This window comes from Sus scrofa, chromosome 15 (genome assembly GCF_000003025.6).
Source record: "Sus scrofa isolate TJ Tabasco breed Duroc chromosome 15, Sscrofa11.1, whole genome shotgun sequence".
Lineage (NCBI taxonomy): Eukaryota > Metazoa > Chordata > Mammalia > Artiodactyla > Suidae > Sus > Sus scrofa.
In genome coordinates this window covers 76991317-77014055 of record NC_010457.5, presented here as the reverse complement: position 1 = coordinate 77014055, position 22739 = coordinate 76991317, and the positions used below count along the sequence as shown (strand labels likewise).

Here is a 22739-nt window from a genome sequence, read left to right as displayed (position 1 = left end):
GTTGAAGGGAGGGGTCACAGATGGCAACAGTGACATGTGGGGTGGCTGCCTTTCCCGGATGTGAACACTGCACCCTATATACACTGGGCACTTGAGTCCGGTGCCTTTTTAGTCTTCAGAACCACCCTATGAGGTGGATATAATTACCCCCCCCATTTTTTGCAAGAAGAAATTGAGGTTCAGAGACATTCAGTGAACTGTTTTAAGATCTTACATTCAGGATGTTTTCAGAGCCAGAATTCCAAGTCCTTTACATCACAGCTGCTTTTCTATGACAAAGGAGAACTACTTACTGTAGGTTGTTCTCTAACAACCTGCCCACTGGTATTAAATGACTGATAACCCCAATAGAAAATTTATCCTGTAATTTCTATGAAAATAAAGTGCTAGTTGCTTGACCTCATAACCTCTTAACAAAGGGCTGTGATAGATCTTGCCATTAAGATTATATATTGTCATCAGGTACTTGAGGGCAGGCTGTTGTTTACACCTGGGCACTGCTCAACCTGCACAGGAGACCTTGCCTGGAAGGATGTATCTCAAAGCTGAATGCATAAGCAGGTGTGAAGCCATGAACACAAATGTTCCTTCTGTTCTGACCATCAGATACCTTATGTCTTGCCACTTGGATTAAGATATTAGATAGTCCTTTTGAAGAAACAATACTGAGGAATAGAGTTATTACTCTCTTTTACCAGCACCCACCAAACTTGATAGTAGTGCAGGTCAAAAAAAAAAAAAGAATATATCATTAATTAAATCCTACTCAGCCCCCCAAAATATCCTTTTGCCATTCTTCTCTGGACTTATTTTGAACATTATTCCCAGTTGGAGAAGGACTTGTCACAAGGAGAAAATTTCTGTATAAGCTCCTGACAGCGCTGCCACATTTCATGATCTTCCAGGGGAACTGGCTTAGAACAATTTTTGGATAATAGTTATTACTTCTTCAGACAAGGCCTTGTCTCTAGAACTGACAGAAACTATTTCACTATTTTAAATAGCCTTCGCTATCGATCTGTCGGAATCAGCTCATATTTTATAAATATCCACTGTTCAGTACAGCTGCAATTACTATGTGCCATTTAGTTGGATTGGCCTTGACCTCAGATGGCTGGAATACATTTTAGCATTTCATGGCTAAGCTGAGGTAAGGAAAGAGTAAGGGGCTTTGATTTTATGAACACACACACAAAAAGGAGAATTAGTGAGATCTCCTCAGTTAAAGAAAAGCCTTTTAGGAGACTGTGTGGTCATAAATGGTTTTACGAGGTGAATTCCTTTTATTTACCTTGAGATTGAGCTATAACATATTAGGAAATCATAGCTGAGAGGCTTACAGAATACACACTTAAAGACATTAGGTGAATTCAGTACCTACATTAATAAAGGTACTTGGGCTTTAATGGATATATACATCTTAACTCTAAGATGTATATATCCTCATTTATTTTCTAAATACTTCAATTAAAAAAAAGGAGCTGTACTTCCTAATTAAAATGGTTTCTTAGTGTGAGATGTTCCCATTACACATTAGTGTCTTTTTGCAAGTTATAATTAGCGTATTATGATGTCTGTGCTTGCTGATATATTTTTAACTCACAAACCATAAAGACCGTAAAGATTGCAAAGGGGAATTACTGTTCGAGGAGACATATAGGCGACTGTATCTTTGACCCGATTTCCTCCTGGCCCTTTGGAACCCCAGTGATCCAACATGGACATGCCGTGAAGTTAACCTTGACTTGCAAGCAGGGAGCAGGAAAACCATTTTGTTTTTCTATTAATTTAATCTTTTATGCCTTTTAGCACTAATGACTTCACTTGTCACATTTGCTTTTTAAATTTTGTCATTGTTTTAAATTAGCAAACAAAGCAGTCATCCCTAATTAATAGAAACTTTTCTGAATGTAGCTAAATATTTTGAGTCATGGCACTAAACAGCTTTGGAACACACACAAATCTATATATAATTTTAAAATGCCCTTTCAGATTTTGTGGCTGGTAGTAGTTTATTTAAGAAAAATAGAATACTTTGAACTTTAATAACTTACATTATCTCTTGATGTCAAAGGGAATTTCTCATTTTAAATAATACTACCCTTTCAATGAAATTCATTTTTCAAATCTACTGTATCACGAACTTAAAAAGTGGATGGTTATTTTCCAAACATTTCTATAGTGACTAAAGTGCATATAATTCTTATGTGCTTTTCTTTTTTTTCTCTTTCTTTCTTGCTTTCTTGCTTGCTTGCTTTCTTGCTTTCTTGCTTTTCTTGCTTTCTTGCTTTCTTGCTTTTTAGGGCTGCACTCATGGCATATGGAAGTTCCCGGTCTAGGGGTTGAATTGGAGCTATAGCTGCTGGCCTACGCCACAGCCACAGCAAAGCAGGATCCTTGCAGTGGCTTCAAACCATACTACAGCTCACGGCAACGCCGGATCCTTAAGCCAATGAGCGAGCCAGGGATTGAACCCGCAACCTCATGGATCCTAGTCGGATTCATTAACTGCTGAGTCACGACAGGAACTCCTGTAGTTATTTTTAAATTACTGTAATAAACTTGTCTTATTATTCCCCTCTGAATACTTTCATAGAATGTGGTACCACTGTCTGGAAATATAGACAGTGGTTAAACATTATCATAGTGGTGAAAGAAAAGACAGTACTCAGAAGGCTAAGATGACCCTCCGACAACTTGCAACCTGTCCTTGACTCTAGCGATGGCATGTTTGTAGAAGAAAATATGATCGATTACCAGACGACTACCCGGGTGGTATCTGCACACCCATCCCCTCTTATCCTCAGGATCTTAGAGTCAGTTTTGTGTAAGTTTACAAGTACTTAGAAACAAAGGCCTTGCCTACTCAAATAAGTATGGAAAAAAACATCAAATTCAGAAAAATAATTATTTTGAAAGGAATATATAGCATATCACAACATGAATTTTGTCTTGGAATTTTCAGTTAAGCAATAGGTTGATCAATAGGTGGAAGAAAATATGACCCAAATGACAAGGATCCATATGCTTAGATGGAAAAATGGGCCTAGATCATACTTTAAAACATGCCAGCTTTAAATATATCATTAAGAAATATGGAGTCTCAGATAAACAAGTACTGGGGGCATTATATTAACACTGCTGTATGATATACGGGAACATTGTTAAGAGAGTAGATCCTAAGAGTTCTCATCAGAAGGAGAATTTTTTTTCTTTTATTACATCTATATGAGATGATGGATTTTAAAGAACCTATTATGGTAATCATTTCACAACATTTGTAAATCAAATGATCATGCTGTACACCTTTAAAAAAGGAAATATGGAGTCTTTTAATATGAAGTTTCACACTAAAATTTGAAATCTAGAGTTATTATTTCTCATGATCATGCTCTTAAATTGCATTACTTAGTTAAAAAACAATCGATCATGGAATTCTCATTGTGGCTCAGCGGTAACAAACCTACTATCCATGAAGACACAGGTTCGATCCCTGGTCTTGCTCACTGGGTTAAGTATCTATCTGGTGTCGTCATGAGCTATGGTGTAGGTCACAGACGCAACTCAGATTCCTCGTTGTTATGGCTGCGTCATAGGTTGGCAGCTGCAGTTTTGATTAGACCCCTAGCCTGGGAATCTCCATATGCCACAGGTGCGGCCCTAAAAAGAAAAAAAAAAAAAAAAAGCTGATCATCAAGTATTGACCATTAACTCAGAACTGTGATAAACCTAAAAGATTTTAAGAGAAAAAATGACTAGGGAAACTGTAATAAAAATTATTATAGAACCACTGGAATTGGACTTTTTAATGCAAGAAGCCATATTCATACATCATTGCTGCTTACATGAAAATAATATGTAGGACTTACATATTGGTATTGGCAGTTGATGTCAGCCACTCGCCGGCTAAACCAATGATATCCAGTCCAGTGGAGAGCTGGTTGAAAAATCGAGGATGACCTAAAGAGATGAGTAACAGACAAGTATCAAAGCAACCTCATATTTTTCAAGCTGTTTTCAAAGCAAAAGCTCTGTTCCACTGGGCCACACTGATGGGACCTTCATCCCAATAGTCTAATGGGGCTGCCCAAGAATACTGGAGAAGGAAGAGCAGGTTGACCCACACTACCAGCTTTAGCATTGAGGATGTCCCCAAGCTCCTATGTTTCTAACTAATGTTTTTAAACTAAAAAAAAAAAAAAATCCAGTGTCGTAAAACTAATATTCCGTCCAATATCATATTTGTGGATTTCCCAATGAGCTGCTCTGTTGTATTTATTTACATTTCATTACAAATCAGGGTGGGGTGGTCCTAGTTTTCTCCAAAAGCATTTCAAATTTTAATTTAACATCTCAAGGATTTAATCCCCAAATCAAGGTATGCTGATGGAGGAGGCGAGGCAGCAGGCCTCAGAGAGGGCCTGTGGCCGTGTGGACCAAAACCAGGGAAAGTGCCAGTTCTGAGGCTGATGCCGGAGGGCGTGCCATCACTCTCTAAGTCTCTCTGTCAATCAAACACAACGTCAAGCATTGGTGTGTGTTGCCCACATATAGTCAAGTGACTGTTAAACTAAATTTATTTATGGTGATGACCTGGCATCTGCTCTGTGAAACAGGGCAGACACAGCCTCATTCGCTCATTGAGTTGTTGGTAGAATAATTATTACTATGTAATTTGAAAGCCCTTTTCACTTCACTGCATGCTTTATCAGTCTTTGTTCTCAGCAATTTCAGGATTATTGCCAAGTTTTGGCCAACTTGGCGTTCACAGGAAAACTCAAGCCCACATCAGCAGGCTTGGCTGGGCTGTCACGAAGGAGTCAACGCAATAGATTATCTAGGGGTATGTGGCAGAGAACTGGTGTAAAAAGATGTGCTGACTGCTGTGTTTCCAACGGAAATTGCTTTTGCCTCTGAAATAACTGTCAGCTAATGTTGGAATGTTCCTCATCTAAATCCCCTCTCTGAGAAAGTCTATTCTTCCCTCCGTGTGACGGAGACTCATTCAGAATATCAGGACTAGGACTTCTTATATCAGAACATACCAATCCCTTGCACCTCAAGAGTCCTGAAAAAATAATGCTGATCTTTAGAAAAAATAAAAGAAGTCTAAATATTAATCTTAGCGTAAAAACAAGGCCAGATTCCAGATATTCATTTAGCTTACTCTAAATAGCTTAAGCTTGTCCTTTTCACTCTACTCTGCTCAGTGCTAACAAAATCTATAAGAGCTCCTAAAAATAACTACTTTTGTTGAAATCCCTTACAAATATATATGCAAATCCCACTTGAAAACTTTTAACAACAAACATTTTATTTTAAGATAGGACTGAATCATTAATGCAATCACACTGTTTGACAATGTATCAAAACCCTGTGGCGTGGCAGAGACAAAAGATGGACATAGACATAAATGCTCTCAAACAAAATGAAAGTATCTCATTGTCTATTCAAATGCTGAGGACACAAAGCCCCCTCCGTGCCCCCGCTGTTGCCATATCTTACTTTTTTCTTATGGCTACAGCCTAATGTCCCCAAGTCATATACCAGAATTTCTACCAAGTGACAAAATGACTTGGTCTAAATTTCAATTTCAACTCTCTATAGTCAATGAAAATACTAACAGATGATAGACGTGGAACTGAGCAGCACAGGACTTAGAGTAATTTTTTAAAGTAAGGTTTTTTAACAAATAAACTTCAAGAAAAAAAAGATGGAGTTCCCGTCGTGGCGCAGTGGTTAACGAATCCGACTAGGAACCATGAGGTCGCGGGTTCGGTCCCTGCCCTTGCTCAGTGGGTTAACGATCCGGCGTTGCCGTGAGCTGTGGTGTAGGTTGCAGACGCGGCTCGGATCCCGCGTTGCTGTAGCTCTGTGTAGGCTGGTGGCTACAGCTCCGATTAGACCCCTAGCCTGGGAACCTCCATATGCCGCGGGAGCGGCCCAAGATATAGCAACAACAGCAACAACAACATCAACAACAACAGACAAAAAGACAAAAAAGACAAAAAAAAAAAAAAAAGAAAAAAAAGAGATGGAGGAGGAAATCCATTGATTAAGAGACATATTAAGCAACTGTAATGTAGGGGACATATTTGGATCCTGAATCAGACAGACTGTAACAAATAAAACATCTAGGACATTAATGAGACAATTGGAAATGCGAATGCTATGTGATGTTAGGAACTCTAAATTTTTTTTGATGTACCAGTGATAATCTGGGTTTTTTAAAGAGCCTTGAGGATGAAGAACATTTATGAATGAAATAATGTGTTGGGGTTGGCTTCCATATAATATAGAAGAGAGGGAAGAGAGTGGGGGGACAGGTAAAACAAAATTGGCAAGAGCTGATAATAGCTGAAGCTGGGTGTTGGGTATATAGAGTTTATTGTACTATTTTCCTTTTGAATAAATTTGAGGTTTCCATGATAAAAAGTTCAAAAAGGAAAACTAAGGAAGTTGGCATATCTACTTTGACTAATACATGGAGAATCTCTAAATACCGTTTCTTTTGCAGAAATCATTGTTAATTTGCAGATACATTTCTAAATGCCATCATCACCTCTCCACAAACTGTACCCAGATCGGTATATTTCCATTCCTAAACTCAATTATTTTGGTTGAGCACTAATACCCTCAAAAAAAATCTTCCCCTGTGCGGAACACCCATAGCTTTACTCTATTGTTCCAGAAACTATATCTAAACGACAGACCAGCAATCAGGAACTGTGTTTTCCCATGGCAGCAACAGAACACTTTGCCAGGGTCCATACCCTGAGATGCAGGTGTCACTCTGCCTAAAGATTATAAACTCTACAAATACAAATTATCTGAAGAATAGGGATGGATGGCTGCAGGCTAAACATCCACGTGCATTCATACACTGGATTCTAATAAGAGTCCATGCTTCTCTGAGCATGTGATACTTTAATTTTGAGGGCAATAGGAATTGCTATTATGACAAATCCACATATTTTTCTCTGTGGGGCAACACTATTCTGAGTGATCATGATAAAAGTATGTGGCCTCAGCTCTCTGAGGAAGTGGATGGGTTAAGATGGACAAAATAAAAAATACTGAACCAAAGTTAGTCGAGCTGAAACATACATGGAGAATTCTGATTCTTTTTTTGTTTTTTTTCAGCCAAATAACACTACTTGATCTCCATCAGGAATAGATGAGCCGTGAGACCAAGGTGTAATGAAACTGAAGACCATGCATTTCTTTAAAAATCAAGCACAGACTTTAATTGAGTCTTGTCCATCCTGCAGTTAGTCAAGGAATCTGCACTTACTACAGTGGTATTGGCAGACCTCAAAAGCTGTTTGGGATTTTTTTCATTTAAAAATGTCTCTCTGGCCAGCCTCATGATTTCATTATAACACTTGCTTTTGACATCCAATAGCCTTACTTAGCTCTATTACCACAACCTTCCCGGTCATATCTTTAAATGACTAGGAAGAATGAGCAGGATAATAAAGGAGGGAGAGAGAAAGAAAAAACAGCAGGCCTTAGGGGCTCAGGGGCTCTCCTGTGGTGACATCTATGCTGTGGACAGCCAATTTCTGTGCATCTGTCTGCCCAAGAGCTCAGGAAAGCCAGGCTACAGTGGGGAAAGACGGGAAAAGAAACCATGGCTTCATTCCTAGGCTTGGAGAGGGCCAGTCAGAGACTCCAAAAGTCCTTGAACTTGAGGCTATTGGAAAGTCACCACTTTGGTCAAGACTGCTGAGTAGAGAAGGTTCCTAGAACATGAAAAGGAGGCAAAAGGGCTTTCTCCAGGGTTCCTTATTGGAGATGGGATTTGGTGCCCCAGGGTATCTAAACTCCAGAGGAGGGAGTGGAATAAGAAGGGTGTATATGTGTGACTTTTTGGCCTAGCCCATAGAAAATGTGCTGGGTTGAATTGTGTCCTGTAAAAGATACGTTCAAGTGTTGACCCCTGGTTCCTCTGAGTGATTTTATTTGGAAATAGGGTCTTTGCAGATGTAATCAAGTTAAGATGAGGCCATTCTGAATTGGGGCAGGCCCTAATTCAAAGAAGAGAGAACTGTGGACACCCACACACGTGAAAAATGTCATGTGACGGTGAAGGCAAAGTTTGGAGTGATGCATCTACAAGCCAAGGAAGTCCTACAACCACCAGAAGCTAAGAGTTGAAGAATGGATCCTTCCCAAGAGTCTTCAGAGGGAGCATGGCCCAACAGACACCTTGATCTTGAACTTCTAGCCTCCAGAACTGTGAGGGAAGACATTTCTATTGCTGTAAGTCACCTAGTTTGTAGTAGTTTATTATGGAAGCCCTAGGAAACTAATCTAGAAAGCAAAGGAAATGGGTCTGGTTCTCCCCAGTTTCAGGGACAGGCAAGGGTAGGATTTATTGGAATGAACTAGGCATGAAAACGGAAGAGAGAAAAGAGGTAAGAGATGGATATTTCTGCCCTATTTAGCTTGGGACTAGCCTAAAACCAAGAATGAAAACGCTTTATGCAGAACTTGACAGGGAACCCTGCATTTATATCTTTTAAATCAATTTTTACAACACTAAATAAATGATGGGCTTTTGCTAGAGTCCGGCTTTCCCCCAGCCGCCACTGCGTCTGGTCCTTCTGTGGTCATGGATCGCTTTGCTATATTTCCTCACCAGGGCTCATGTTTCTCCTTCAATAGGACTTAGACATCCTGGCTTCTGGCAAAGGTCTAACACGGGGCAAAGTTGCCACCGAGTGTCCACCTGGATTTCACCCTTACCTGTGCGGACCCCATATTTCAGGGTGTCTCTGCAGTCAACCAGGATCTGCTCCAGGGACTCGGGGTGGTCAGAGAGTTCCAAGTTGAAGCCCTCCATGCCTTCCAGCAGCTGGTGCGGGTGATGGAAGTCCAGCACCTTGGTGGAGCGGTCGAATGTCTTGCGGACATAGTTGAGGAGTATGTCCACCACCTCCAGTAGGAACTGCACGGTCTGCTCCTCCCCATTCTTAGCTGGAAGCAGATCTGAGGGAGGAAAGCCAGTGAGTGTTTATCACCTGGCTCATGTCTGGGTTTCCTTGGCTAGGAATCCCTAATATCCATGATGTCTTCATAGACTGAATTTTCTTCCCAGAGACACATGCACAGTGAGAATCTGATGTGCCATCTCACTAGAAAAATGGACATAAGCATGTACATAGAAATTCTGCATAGACTCTCTGAGGGTTCACAGACTTTCTGATAATTAGGCTGCTCATAAATGGAACATTCTGAGAAGCCACCAGCATCCTGCCACCTCAGTTGTCCATCTGGGCACCTGTCAGGTGTCTGATGCACAGGGCTTTTCTCTTGCTCCCTTAGTATCAGGTATGTCCCTGTACATCTGGCTTAGATATTGGGCTTCTGGTTTGGTGTTACTATGTGCTCTATCTGTTGCTGGTGGAGGGAAAAGGTTCTGTGGGTAGAGGCTGAGGTTCCCCTGAAGAGAGTGGTTCTTTAGGGTGTCGTTTTTTTTTTAATTTTTTTATTTTTTTAAGGGCTGCACCTGGGGCATATTGGAGCCACAGCTATTAGCTAGGGGGCAAATTGGAGCCACAGCTATTAGCCTATGCCACAGCCACAGCAACGTGGGATCCCAGCCTAGTCTGCGACCTACACCAGAGCTTACAGCAATGCTGGATTCCCAACCCACTGAGCAAGACCAGGGATTGAACCTGCATCCTCATAGATACTAGTAATATTCATTTCCACTGTGCCACAACGGGAACTCCCTTTAGGCTGTCCTTAGATAGAAAGCTAGAGCCAGAACGCAAGGCTCAGGAAGGTGGAAGACGGAACTCCTGCCTTTCTCTTGACCTTATCCTTTTGGGCTTGGACTTCGGGATGCTTGGAGGTGACTGTGGGTTCCAGCCTCTGTTAGGCAGAGTTAGGCTGGGGGTGTTGCCAGGGAGGAAAGGTGTAGGGGGCTCCAACTGAAGTTGTCAGCCACAGCTCGAGAACAGCTCAAGGACATCATATGGCTACATATGATGCTCTGTGTCTATTCCTTGGATCATCTCTCTAAGGTTTAGTGAGCCTGTGTACTCTTCTGGTCTGGCCTCCATTGCTTGTGTTCCTGGAAAGGGGTGGTGGTGGGTTTACCTTTGAGCTGGTTGGGAAAGACTGGGAAAGCACTTCCTGAACCTGGGTTGTGGGGGCAGCAGTAATGAATGGAAGATCTCCAAAAGGAAAATGAGTTTCAGGACAGCATTTGGCTGTGAGGTGCAGTGACACAGTGTCCCCACAGGGTGACTTTGTTGTTGCTGCCACCACCCTTAGAGAATAAGTGCTATTAAGGGAATCACTGGATTTTCGTATGTGAAAAATTTCTTTGGATTCTGAGATTTTATGAATCTATATTTTCCCTGCAAGTGTCTTTAGAGTTGGCTGTTTAAATGATTGCCTTCATCCAGCTTTTGTTTTTTCTGTTTTCTTTTCTTTTCTTTTCTTTTTTGTCTTTTCTAGGGCCGCACCTGTGGCATATAGAGTTTCCCAGGCTAGGGGTCTAATCAGAGCTGTAGGCACTGGTCTTCGCCAGAGCCAGGCAATGCCAGATCTGAGCTGTATCTGCAACCTACACCACAGCTCACAGCAATGCCAGATCCTTAACCCGCTGAGCGAGGCCAGGGATCAAACCCGCAGCCTCACAGTTCCTAGTCAGATTCGCTAACCGTTGAGCCAAGAAGGGAACTCCTCATCCAGGTTTTTTTTTTTTTTTTTTTCATTCAATGAACTTATTGCATTTATAGTTGTCTCATCCAGCTTTTGGATGATGGAGACCTGGACAGTAGGGAGGAAGGAGGGAGTATTTCATATTCAAATGTTGGAAAAACAGTTTTGAAATGGGTCAGACAGAGTAATGGCAGAATTGCTAAAAAGAAGTAAAATTTCAGGAAAAAGTAAAGTCGCTCCAATAAGGAACCTATTGGACAGCACCAGGGCTGGGGGTGGGGCTGGGGGTGGGGACTACCTCGAGCGAACAGGTTGGAGAAGTCGGTCTCTGTGCGCCGGAAGCGGCCATCCCTGTCGCTGTTTTCACAGGACAGTAGGTTCTTGGAGGACTGCCTCTCCTTGAAGGCGCTCACAAGCCTGCTCTTCTCTTCCAGGCTGTTGGTCCTTTGCAGGAAGCCTGCAGCACAGGAAGCTGGGTCAGAGGAAGTGCCCGAAAATGCCAGCCTCCGAGGGTCAGATGCTAGCCTGGGTCGACTCTCCAAGCAGGGTTTCTCCTGAGAAGAAGCTGAGTGTCTGGGTTTTATATGTAAGGGCTCTGGCACTGCTCGCCTTCAGGCGGGGAGGGGACAGTGCCAAGTGTCATCAGTGGCACAGACCCAGTCATGCAAGAGAGGAAAACAGTAAGTGAAGCCCATTCTCCTCTCTGAACATGACAGTGAACGCAGAATTAAGTCAATTGGACAGCTTCCACTCCAGTAACCAGCCCCAGGATGGGGTTTTAAAGGAAGGGACGCAAACGGAGAGGATGCTGCCAGCACTGCGTTTATGGGCTGTGCAACTGGAGGGAGGAGGAGGTGACGACCAGCAGAGGCAGGAGGGGGTGGGGACCAGTACTGAGGATTGGGGAAGATGCTTTTCTTGGGCATCAGGTAAATGCTATCAGGGTTGAATGTAAGTTTGATTCTTCTGACCCAAACTTGAGGTGCCACTTTTCCTGCAGCACCCTGTCTCCTAGAATAAAGCTATTGGGGAAAGAGACAAGAAAAGCCTAAAATTGTATGTGTGGTGACATTTAATTCTATAAATACTTACTGAGCATCTATTGTGGAAAAGATCTGTGCTAAGATTTAGGATGGGGAACCAAGAGTAATGAGACAGTCCCCTCTTTTCTAGGAGCCTACAGTTTGGCAGATGGTAACCAACAATGTAATGAAGCTAGAAAACCATCCACGAACTTGACGGAGATGAACTCTGAGCCCAGGGTGGGATTCAAAGTGCCTCCCCTCTGCCCCTCAGGAGCAGAAATCTCTCCCACCCAAGGTGAGCAGTACAAATACCACCAGGAGCAAACCCAGAAGCAGGCTGAGCCAAAAGCGCTGGAGATCCTGCCAACCTGAAGCACATTTCGCCCCTCGGTACCTCTGCCCGTCCCCTCTGGAGCCTGGGGCCTGCAGGCTTGGTCCTTCCCTCAGCATCCCCTCTAATTCAGCCTCAATCTTAGTATGACATGCAATGCCCTGAAAAGAGGAAGAAAGTGCTAAGCTTCTTGCTGACCCCAAAGCTGTTTCTTGTAGATACCAAGATCGATGGGGAGCCACACAACGTCACAAGGCAGGCTTGGAGGGAAGTCCAGGAGGTTCAAGGAGAGGCGAGCTACTCTGGGGAATTCAGCTTTATTTCCCCAGGACTACAATTCAGCGGTGGGGGGTGGAGGAAGGAGGGATGCAGGGGGAAGGCTGTGTGATTAGCATCCTCCCACTCAGGGGTGGGGGAGGGCTATTTCTGGAGGGAAGAATCAGAAGGCAGGAGCACCAGGCCTTTAATTGTTCCCAACTCCTTTAAAACTTATCACTAAAGCCCCACAGGACATCAAAAGGGGGAAATACGCTGTCACAGAGCTCCACGCTTGGAAATGAAGATGGGAGGTATATTCCCTCCCTCACCTCTTCTCCTCCTTTCTGAGTCCTCCTCCAAACCTCTCGAGTCTAAAAGCAGAAGCCAGCACCTATTTGCCAGAGGGATGCATGATCACCTGGATCCTGAGTGAGACTGCTCCCCCGTGCCCAGACAGACAGCTGGGGGACTTGCCAGGCTGACAAGGCCAAGTCCATGTGCCGTAATGGAGACAAAGTCCTGCCTAGCTGAACTCCTGCTCCACAGGGCTCTGACCTCTGGTTGGCTTGGACTCATTCTCTGGAAAATTCTTAAGTCTCTCTGCCTTAGCAACTCCCTTCCTCTGGGAAAGGACCTAGGGCTCCCATTTGGGCTTCAGATATTTTCTCCAAAGGAGGGCTGGACACAGGCTTTCCCACAGGTGTCCTGGTAGAGATAAAAGATGACAATTTTGACATAACTTTAAACCTGCATCCCTTTCCTGGACCACTCTTCCTGGAGTGCACTAGGAATCAGTGTTTTCTACACATCTTGTAATTATCTTATGAAGAGCACATTTACACTGCATTATAATTTGCATTAAAAACCATTAATTTGCCAGTATAAACATTTAATGGATATACTATAGGAATAACAATCTTTTGGGAGGTATTTGTTTTCTAAAACATTGGGAGCCTCACACACACACACACACAATAATAAATAAAAAATAAAAAAAAAAGGAAAAAGAAAAAGAAAAAAGAAAAAAGTCAATGACTCAGGTCTCTCTGGACACTGAGAGACTCTGGAAGGAACAGTCTGCCTCTCCAAGGGTGATGAGGTGGTGAGTAACAGTGAGGTCAGTGCTCTGACAACTTCCCTGGCTAGCAAGGGGTCCTGGAAGCAGAGGTCCCCGAGACTGAAGCAGACTGTTACTCCCTCTTGCTTTACCCCTCAGCTGTGAGGACACAGTTTAAGCCTCTGAGTAACTAACAGTTTAAGCCTCTGAGTAACTGGTAACTCAGCTCAACATTCTTAAGAGGCAGATAGGTAAGCCAAGGAGAGCCAATGCTGCATTTGGCTTTGGGCAGGTTGTGGCGAGCTTCAAGGGCAGAATAGGAGGCAAGCCAAGTCATGACTCCACCTCTGGACCAAGGGGAGATCCCACTGCTGGTTCCTCAATGCTGCCCCAGACTCAAAGGCCTCATCAGCCCTGTGAGTCGGGGAAAGTGTGAGGAACTTGAGTGCACCCAGCTCAAGACCGTTGTTTCCAAGTGGGGCTTTGAGCTGTGCCTGGCAAAAGGGCACATGGCCCAGGGGGCATGGGAGGCTGAAAGCCCATACCCCCTGCTCTTGCTTACCAAGCTGTAGCACAGAGCTGCATCTCCCTAGTGGAAGGGGCTCTTTTCCTGATTTTTCTGGGCCAGCTCTCTCCCTACCACACACACCTTTTTTTTTTTTTTTTTTTTTTTTTTAATTTCAATAGAATCCATGAATACAGAATATTTGAAGTCGCTGTATGTTTAAAAGTTGGCAACTGACACAAAATTAAACACACACATTACAAGCACACACACATACTCTGCATGGGCTAAATAAAACAGCTCAGGACTGTAATTGGCAGCCGGTTGGGGGCCTCTGCATAAAGAAGTGATTGAGGCCCAAGGACACACTGCGAAGATAGCAGAACCCAGAGCCAGAATTTAGGGCTCCTTGCATCTGCTTCTATTTAGGTCATGCCACCATGCCTGCAGCCATCCCACTCTATCTCTTGGCAAGACCCTCCATTTCTTCTGGCTGATTGCTCTCCCGGGGGATTCTGCCTCCAGAGGGGTTCTGCTGGTGAGACCAGGGGCTTTCCTTTAGGCTTTGTTTCTTGGGAGTGGAGGGTGGGGATCCAGAACAGGGGATAGGAGAGTGGGTGGGGGTTGAATCTTGGCAAACACACTGAAGATGCTTAACAGGAGTCATCCAGGGCAATGGATTTGGAAGTGAGATGACCATTAGCCCCTCAGCTGTCTTAAGGTGAACAGTCAAATCAACCTGCATAATATTGGGTCAAGATGGCCCCCTTCAAGCCCATGAGGATCTGGGATGAAGGGAGTGGAAGAATCTGTGTGTGGAGGACAAGAAGGGGCTGCGGATTTGGGTCAAAACCAAAGACTGCACTTTGCTTCGATAACCAGATTAAAATGGAAAGCCAGAGTTGGCCCAAAGTATGGAAAATAAATCCTCCTGGTGTTCTGCCTTCTTTCAGAATCAAACCTAACGTTAAGTCTCCTAACTGGTGGCCCTCAAAACAAGGATTTTAGCAGAAAGCAATTTCCCCTCAACACACTACCAGCCCTCTCCTGTCACAGGGGTTGCAACTTTCCTGAAATCAGTATTGGGGAGGTGGGTAGAAAGAGAAGAAACTCCCGAGAATGGTAGCCCCTAAACGACCAAGATCCCTCTCTCAGGGGAAGGTGATGCAAATTTCTATTCCCTTAACCCTGTTCCTGGACACCTATGCCCTGACCGGGGATGCGCCTGCCCCTTTACCCTTTCCGGCACTTCAGGTGCGTCCTCGGAAGGGTCTTTAGACTTTTTCTTCTCCCAGACTCCAAGGGCTTGCAGTCGGGGCAGCAGGGGACACCACCCCGGGGCCGAAGCCAGGAAGCAGGGATAGGGATGGATGAAAGCCGCCCGCCAGGCAAGCCAAGTTCCGCAGGGAAGGCAGCCCTCCTCCCAAACCTCTTCCACCCTGTCCTCGACCGTGGCGGGCGCCCTGGGCTCGCTCAGTTCTGCTTGCCCGGCTGCATGACAATGACGGCTGCTGAAGCCGAGCGCCACGGCCGCCGAAGGGACCTGGCGCGAAACGGGCCATTAAGCTGGGAATGGCGGCTGGGGGGAGGGGGCTATTTATAGAACAAAGCTCGGCCACCGCCAGCTGCCCCCGCGCAGGGACCTGGCCCCAGCCTCGCCCCTCGGGCCTCGAGTGCTGGGGAGAGGGCCAAACCCCAGGGCCTCCCCGCCGCAGGGCTAGGCTTTCCCTGCAAATGGCTGGGTCCTGGAGTTGAACAACCCTTCCTCACAGTAAATGCTTCTGGGATCAAGGGGACAGAGCTCCAGAAACACAGGGTGGGCGCTGCGCGGCAAAGCGGGGAAGGGAGGGCGACTCCCATAAGCTGCTAAATAGCCCCTCTCGTTCCAGCCACAAACTGCCGCCGCTCTGGGGTCCCCGGTTGCGGGGCAGCTGGGAAATTCAGGCCCAGAGACCACCCGCTTGCCTGCTCGCTTTCGGGAGCTCCCGGCGCTGGGCGGGCGGACAGGCGGCGCGGGCTCCGCCGCTATCTCCCTCTTGCAGCAGCTGACGGATGGCCCTTTAATAAGCCCCTCGTTAATCTTCCCTCGCCTCTCCACCCCCAGCCCGGGGACGTCCGTATTTTCTGGCCCGATAAGGCTAGAGATTTTAGACGGTGAAATGTAGCAAGGAAAGCAAGTCCTCATTGTTCAGCCGGAGCCACTCAGCTGTGTCCCTTCGAACAAATTTCCTTTTTTCCTTTAAAAAAATTACACCCCTTGGGCGTTTTCATTTCAGACCGTCATGTCTCCGGAGAGCAGTTTTTTCTCCCCTCCAGCTCCCAGATCTATTTTCCTTCCTCTCTGGCAAACGTACCGGATACCCCTTTCCCTCTTGCGGCTCCCCGCACCCGCCCCGCCTGCCCCCTTTCCCTGTCCTCTCCTCCAACGACAAGCACAGCAAACCCTCGATCTTGGGCCGCCTACACCTCCTCCAGGCAGGCCACCGAGGGCTGCAGGCAATCTTTTCTCTTGGCCTCCGAGGCCTCAAAGAACGAAATCTGAATCCGTTGTGACATCTCGGGGCAAAAATGTTCAGCCGAGAAGCCACTTTCAAAGCGTGATGGTAGAGCGGAAAGGGGTAAGACGTGTCAGCCACCCCTAAGGCGAATATCTCACCTTGGGCTTGCTCTTCTGGAAACCCAGACCTTTTCACACCGCCTTCGGGACAGGCAGGCCCGGTGCCGGGATCAGCACGGCCCCCGGTGCGGGGCAAGAAAGACCGGGCTGCCGCGCGGGGGCGCTGTGCTCGCGCTCGCGCCGGCTGGGGAAGCCCAGTAGTCTCAAGGGGCCCCGGGGACTCCCTCGGAAAAGGTACCTCAGGGACTTATCAAGAGAGGGGAGAGGAGGGTCAAGACCAGTAAGAGGAGCGTCTTCTCCGGGCGTCGGGGCTGTAAACACTTTAGAAAACCAGACCTAAGAGCCAGGATCCCCTTCCACTTACGTCCCAGTCCCACTCTCCCAAACCCGCGAAGCCTGCTCGCCTCACCGTCCAGCGGGGCCCCAGTAGGCCATTTCACTTACCGCAGATCTTCAGCCCTAGTTTTCTGGTGCATCCATGGGCCACGCCACACCAGGTGTCATAGGCTAGAAAGCAAGAGAGGTGCGATCAGTGAGGCTTGTGCGGTCAGTTGGAGACCCGGCTGAGGGCAAAGGTTTTCTGGGAAAGGTGGGGACAGGTCTTCGCCTTTGCGGCTCAATCCAAAGCTCCTTCCCGAAAGGAGCAAAGAGCCAGATCTTTGGGCCGACGACGGGCAGACTGGGGTGCCCACCTGCAACCCACCACACTCCCTTCCCGCTCCTACCTCAGGTACAGAACAGTGTCTCTGAGAGACCATGTACCCAGCGCCCCACCCGGCCTTCAGGTGACCCCAGTAGAGTAGCAGCCGAGGCGGGGTCTGAGTGGGGCAGGGCTGACCCCACTTGGAAGGGGCCAGGCCCAGCCCTCGGAGTTGCCCAGCCCCACCCGCAGGCCCTGTCCCTTGGTCTCCACCCTGCAGACTCAAAGGGCAACCACTGCAGCCCGGAAAGGGAACACGGAGACATCTGGGACCAACACGTCTCATAATTTCTTGGCGGGTCTCCAGCGGAGTGGCAGCTTAAAATAAACTGGCATGAAATGGGGTCGCGGAAGAGTTCAGGAATTAATTGGGTGAAAAATAGTATTTGACTAGATGATCGGGCTCGCATGGCTGCTCTTCAGTGGGTCCGGGGGAGTTGGTAAGACAATAGTGAGCCTCCAGTCCTTATCCTCTGCCCTCCCTTCCTAACCTGCCCCTCATTAACCTCGGACATCTTGGATCTGGAGCAAGGAAGGCGAAGGGAATCAGCCACTTTTTCCATCTGGGTCTGAATCACCCGCCCAGGCACCACTATATTCTCAAACTCCTACCCTTGGGGTTCAACTTCCAGCCGGGAGCAAAGGATGCCTGCCTGCGGAGCTCCTGTTCAAACTGGTGTGATGGGCCTAGTGGAAAATTCTCTTCAGATTCCTCAAAGCAAGCCTCCTCCAATTGCTCCCATCCCCCACCCCATCCAGCCTGGTGCCTTCAGCCAACTGCGAGTGTTGGCTGTGATAAGGAGAGTGACATCCATTAAACCCGAGGCATCACAGAGCCCCAGCAGGGTGAAGAACCAGCCCGACGTCAGTGAGACAGCATGTCACAGATGGAGTTCCTGCAACGGACAGTAAATCGGTGCAAAAGCGAAACTAATAAAGAGCTATTTCCACTCGATAGAGTGCTTTCATTTTAAACACCAATTCACCTAATCCTCATAACATTACAAAACAAGACAACTGTTTATCTAAGACTCATTTTACAAATAAAATCACTGATATTCAGAGAGGTTAGCAGAGTTTTCCAAGGTCACTCAGCTGTGGCGACGGAGTTCATACCCATCGGACTGCCTTGTAGGATTGAGGATTACGGTGAAAGAAAGGGAAAGAGAGATGGGGAGAGGAAGTGAGAGAGCCCCTTTGATACAAAGAGAGTAGGGAAAACTGAGTGGCAGAGGGCGATGAGAAAAGGGTCTCTGGAGCAAGAGGTGGAGCAAGGTTGTACAATTGAGCAAGACCACCTCCCAGGAGGCCTTGGAGGTGCTGACAAGCAGAGCCAGCTGGACAGGCAGGGCTCAGCAAAGGATGTGTCTGCAAAGGCTGGCGAGAATGAGCCAGGATGTTCACGCCCTGCATCTGGGCTGTTGTGGGGTGCAGAAGGCATTCTCAGGACAGGTGCTGCAAGCTCTTCTCAGGCCCCATCCTCAGCTATCTTCCCCCACCTCCCCGGCTTGTGGAATTTCAGACATGCCAGGCCAAGTGAAAGCTCAGGTCAGCGCCTCTGCTGGGTCTCTGACCCAGGGTTGGGCACATGGGCTCCACCACTGGCTGCCTCTGGGAAGCAGGTGTGCAGGAGGGGTGCAGGACTCAAGGGTAGGTGAACACAGCGGCCACCCAGCCCTGCCAGGCAGCAAAAAAGGGGAAGGAAATGTGGAGAGAACTGGAAAAGAAATCCATCAAGGCCAGATCAACAGACAAAGACTTGCAGGCCTTGTGTTTCTCTTGGCTTGTTCAGACCAGCACTGGTCGCCAGTGCCCGGCTCACATGCCACTAAGGCTGGCGGCTCTCCCGAGCCCCTCTTTGTTGTTGTGGGTAATTGTAGCTTGCATGGGGGTGGGGAGAGAGGGAGCTGCAAAGGGAACTGGAATGTAGCCTGAGAATTTAAGAGAAGGCCTCCTACCGGGAAGCCAAGGGCAGCACCTAGGGGTTGGACAGAGTGCTTACCCAGTAACACCCCCCTCCCCTTCGTTGATGGGAACAATTGACATTTTCTCAAGCTTATAGGAAGTGCCATAAAAGCAAAGCAATAAGCCCTCCTTCTAACCACACAGCCATCCCTAAAGGTCTTTTTATATAGAAATTCTGGGGCCATTACTGTCCGGAGCCATATATATGGAGGAGCGCATTTCATTCAAATTGGAAAAAGGAAAACAACGCCCCCATCTCCGCGCCTCTACGAAGAGGTAGGAAATCAATCTGAACTAAAGATATCCTGGATACGGGTTGAGGAGCTGCACAGAGCTAAGGGTGGGGAAGCAAAAATCTCCCCACCCCTTTTTAATCAGGTTCTCCTTTTCTTCTCTCTTCTGGACATGTCAATTGTTGACAAGTCTTCTGCCCCAGAGCAAAGAAAGCATTGCTCTCTCCTCCTGCCCTGGCAAACCTTCTGATCTCCTCCTGGTCCCCTACTTCTTGCCACTCAGGATGCTGCCCGCTCCTTTTCTGTGTGTGTCTCTGAAATGTAATTAATTGTCTAAAATGTCGAGGCTTAATCTCAAACCATTTTATGCTCCTTTCTCGCCCCTGGCTTTTCCCTCACCAGTCAATAGCTCGACGCAAATTTGGAGCAATTAGGGACCCCGAGTTTTCTAAAAGCTGCAATTAACGTCGAAATTTCCGCTGATTATAGACTTCGAGCACAACGCAGGGGAGAGAGGAGGAGGAGGGAGGCATCAACGAAAGCTGGCGACAGAAAACTCTGTATTCCCATTGAGCCTCCCTGCTCCTCACACCACCCCAGTGCACCGACCCTCGTCGTCTCACCTAGCAAAGAAACCACACACTAAACAAAAACACTCTCTATTCCCGTTGAGCCTCCTGGCTTCTCACACCACCCGAGTGCACTGACCCTCGTCGTCTCGCCTAGCAAAGAAATCACACACTACACAACAAAACAACACTCTCCGCGCGTCCTTCTCCTCGCAGCGGAGCCTCATGGATCACCGCCGCTTGAACCCTGCGTGGTTCCCCATTCTCTTAGCACCCTGGAACTGACTAGCATTCCTGACAGTCTAACGACGACGGCCGGTGGGGACCTGGCTCAGGGCCCCATTTCTTTTCAGCCTCCATCATCTCCGCGCTCTCCCTTCCTTTCCGCCGGCGCAGCCTCCTCACGTCCCAGCGCCCCCATCTTCCCCGCAGTCCATTTCATAGGAAACTGGGGCAGGACCTACTTGTGGGGCGCAGGTTGGTAGTATTGGGGTCCGGTCCCGCGTTCGAGGAGGTTGCGGACGAAGAAGGGGTCGAAGACGCCATCAGCTCGGTCGTCCCAGGGCCTCTGCTGTCCGGGGTCCTCGGCCGGTCGGGTGCAGGAGCAGGCTGCAAAGAGAAGCGAAAGCTGTGCGGGGAGGGCTTCCGGGGTCCGGTGAGCGGGAGGCGACTGAGCCGTGGGAGGCGCGGACGCTCCTGCTGAAGTCCAGGCTGAGGAGAAAGAGGCGACAGGAAGGGCAGCTACCCCTGTGGCTAGGTCAGGGTGCGCTGGGCTGGGGACGGGGAGGGGAGGAGTGCGCGCTAGCTCGGACACACTAGGGCGCGGACAACGTAGCCCCGGGCGGCTCTCCAGTCTGGCTGCGCGGCTGGGCGACCTGGAGGGGAACCCAAGGCCAGTGCGGGTCTCGGGGGCGGGGGTGGTGGTGGTGGTGCGGGGGACTCGGCTAGGAGGGCTAGGAAGGCTCAGAGCGCGATTTTCCAGCCTAGCCACGACAAGCCTTATTGGGCTTTCAGCAGCACGCGGAGAGAAGGCGGGGAGGTTGGGGGGTGGGGATGGCGCACGGGGCGGGCACGTCTGGTTCGGTGTCTGGTTCCCGTTGTTGTGTCTGGCTAATTCCCTGGAAAGAAGGAGGCTAACTGCTGCGGGGACCGGGGACTTTGGTGAGACAAGGTGAGAGGAAAAAAGGGTCCGTATCTTTACGTTCTCCCTCGGACTTGGCCAGGTAAGAAATACAGTCACCTTGTAGTCCAGACAGCCAGAAAGCAGCGAGTAGGAACCTTGCTTGTCTCCCTCTTGCCCCCCTCTTGCCTCACCCTGCTTTGAGCCATCTCGAAGCCAAGAACAGGGTCGGTTTGGCTTTCTGTATTTCTCCTCCACCCAAGTCTCTGAGGTCCCCGGATTTCTCGCTCTACAGACCCGGAGAGGGTGAGGGAGGCAAGAAAGGAGAACGTCACTGGGGAAACGAACTTGCGCCCAGAGCGCTGGAGGCGGTAGACAGGGATCTGTGCGCGACGCCTCTGCTCTGCGCTCCACGCTGGCGCGATGGCTGCCAAAGGCCAGGGGACAGAGTGCGAGTGAATATGGGTAGATCTAAGAGCTTCAGAGTAGCGCCTGCTGGCCACCGCTTCCACACCCTCCAAAGGACCCCACATCTAACGCAACGCGCGCACTCGCACTGCAACCCGGGCAGCGGGTAGACCGCGGCATCTGGGGAAGTAACAGGTTACCGCTCGGAGTCGCGCCTTCCGCTGCTGCTGGCCTGGAGCCCATTGGTGAGACCGGCGCTCGCAGCCGGGAAGCAGAGGGGAAAATCGCTCTCGCTCCACTTCTGTGCGAGCCTCAGCCTCTGTGCGTCCCCGGGGCATGAATCTCGCTGGTGGGGACAGGATGATTGCGAAGGCTGGGGTCTCTGGGCTGCGCAAGAACAGAGAGCCGGGACTGGGGCAGGCAGGATGCACTCTGCTCGGGAGGGCAGATGGCAGACACTGGAGGTGGGGGCTGGTCAAGAAACCGTGCGCGGGTGAAGAGGACCCAGCTGAACAGTCGGGCTAGTCACTGGGAAGATTCGGCGGCCGCGCGCTTACCCACCTAGGCTGGGCGACAGCAAGCCGGGCGCTCCGGTCGCTCTTCGGCGTAGCGCCCAGCAATCTGCCTGGCTTGGGCCCGGCCCTGCCACAGGCGTAGTCTGCCCGGCGTCACCTCCAGCTGCCGCCTCTCTCCTGGTAGCACCGTCCCGCACGCGAGCGCCAGTAAGAGAAGAGAGCGATCCGGAGAGGCGGCTGCTGGGCTTCAGGGGAGGCGGGGGCGGAGTGGGGAGGCGGGGGCCGGCTCGGCGGGGGAATCACGAGGCCGCTGCTCGCGGGGGCAGCTCGTCGGCAGAGCGGCGGGGCTCCTTGCAGGTGCCTGCTGCCTCTGGAGCTTTAGAGGGCGATTATAAATCCAAATCACGGGTTTGCGCCGGAAAAAAAAAAGAAAAGAAAAGAAAAGAAAAAGCCTTATGAGTAATCCAGAACGTACTCAACACGCTCTGTTTTTTGAAATAGGCAGAGTATCGGGTAAAGAGACGGAAAAGATAATTCTGCCTCGCTGAGCGCTCCTCCCTCCTTTTGCTCTTCTCCACTCCCATATCTTGGAGAAGAAAAGAGCAGTTGCTTTGCCTCAATTTCTTCCCCTGAGGTTTCCCCAGCTCTGCGACCCCACGATGCCTCCCTGAACGAAAGAGCGCTCTGGGTCGTGTCTTTGCTGGCTCACTTACGGAGCCAGGATTGTTGTAAAAGCGAAGGAGGCAGGGATGAGGG

General features: G+C 48.4%; 1 protein-coding gene across 3 annotated transcripts in view; it reads right to left on the bottom strand.

Annotated features, from left to right (window-relative positions):
* The window catches only part of GAD1 (glutamate decarboxylase 1), a 42957-nt gene extending 20764 nt beyond the window's left edge, over positions 1 to 22193 (bottom strand). Inside the window, exons 1-7 of one of the 3 annotated variants that reach the window (XM_005671944.3) lie at positions 22030 to 22193; positions 21669 to 21855; positions 20405 to 20549; positions 16918 to 16980; positions 10979 to 11137; positions 8752 to 8994; positions 3870 to 3960 (exon numbers count right to left, since the gene is read on the bottom strand). In XM_005671944.3, coding sequence (XP_005672001.1) covers positions 3870 to 3960; positions 8752 to 8994; positions 10979 to 11137; positions 16918 to 16980; positions 20405 to 20549; positions 21669 to 21806 — 839 coding nt within the window. In that variant the 5' untranslated portion in view covers positions 21807 to 21855; positions 22030 to 22193. 3 annotated transcript variants of the gene reach the window in all.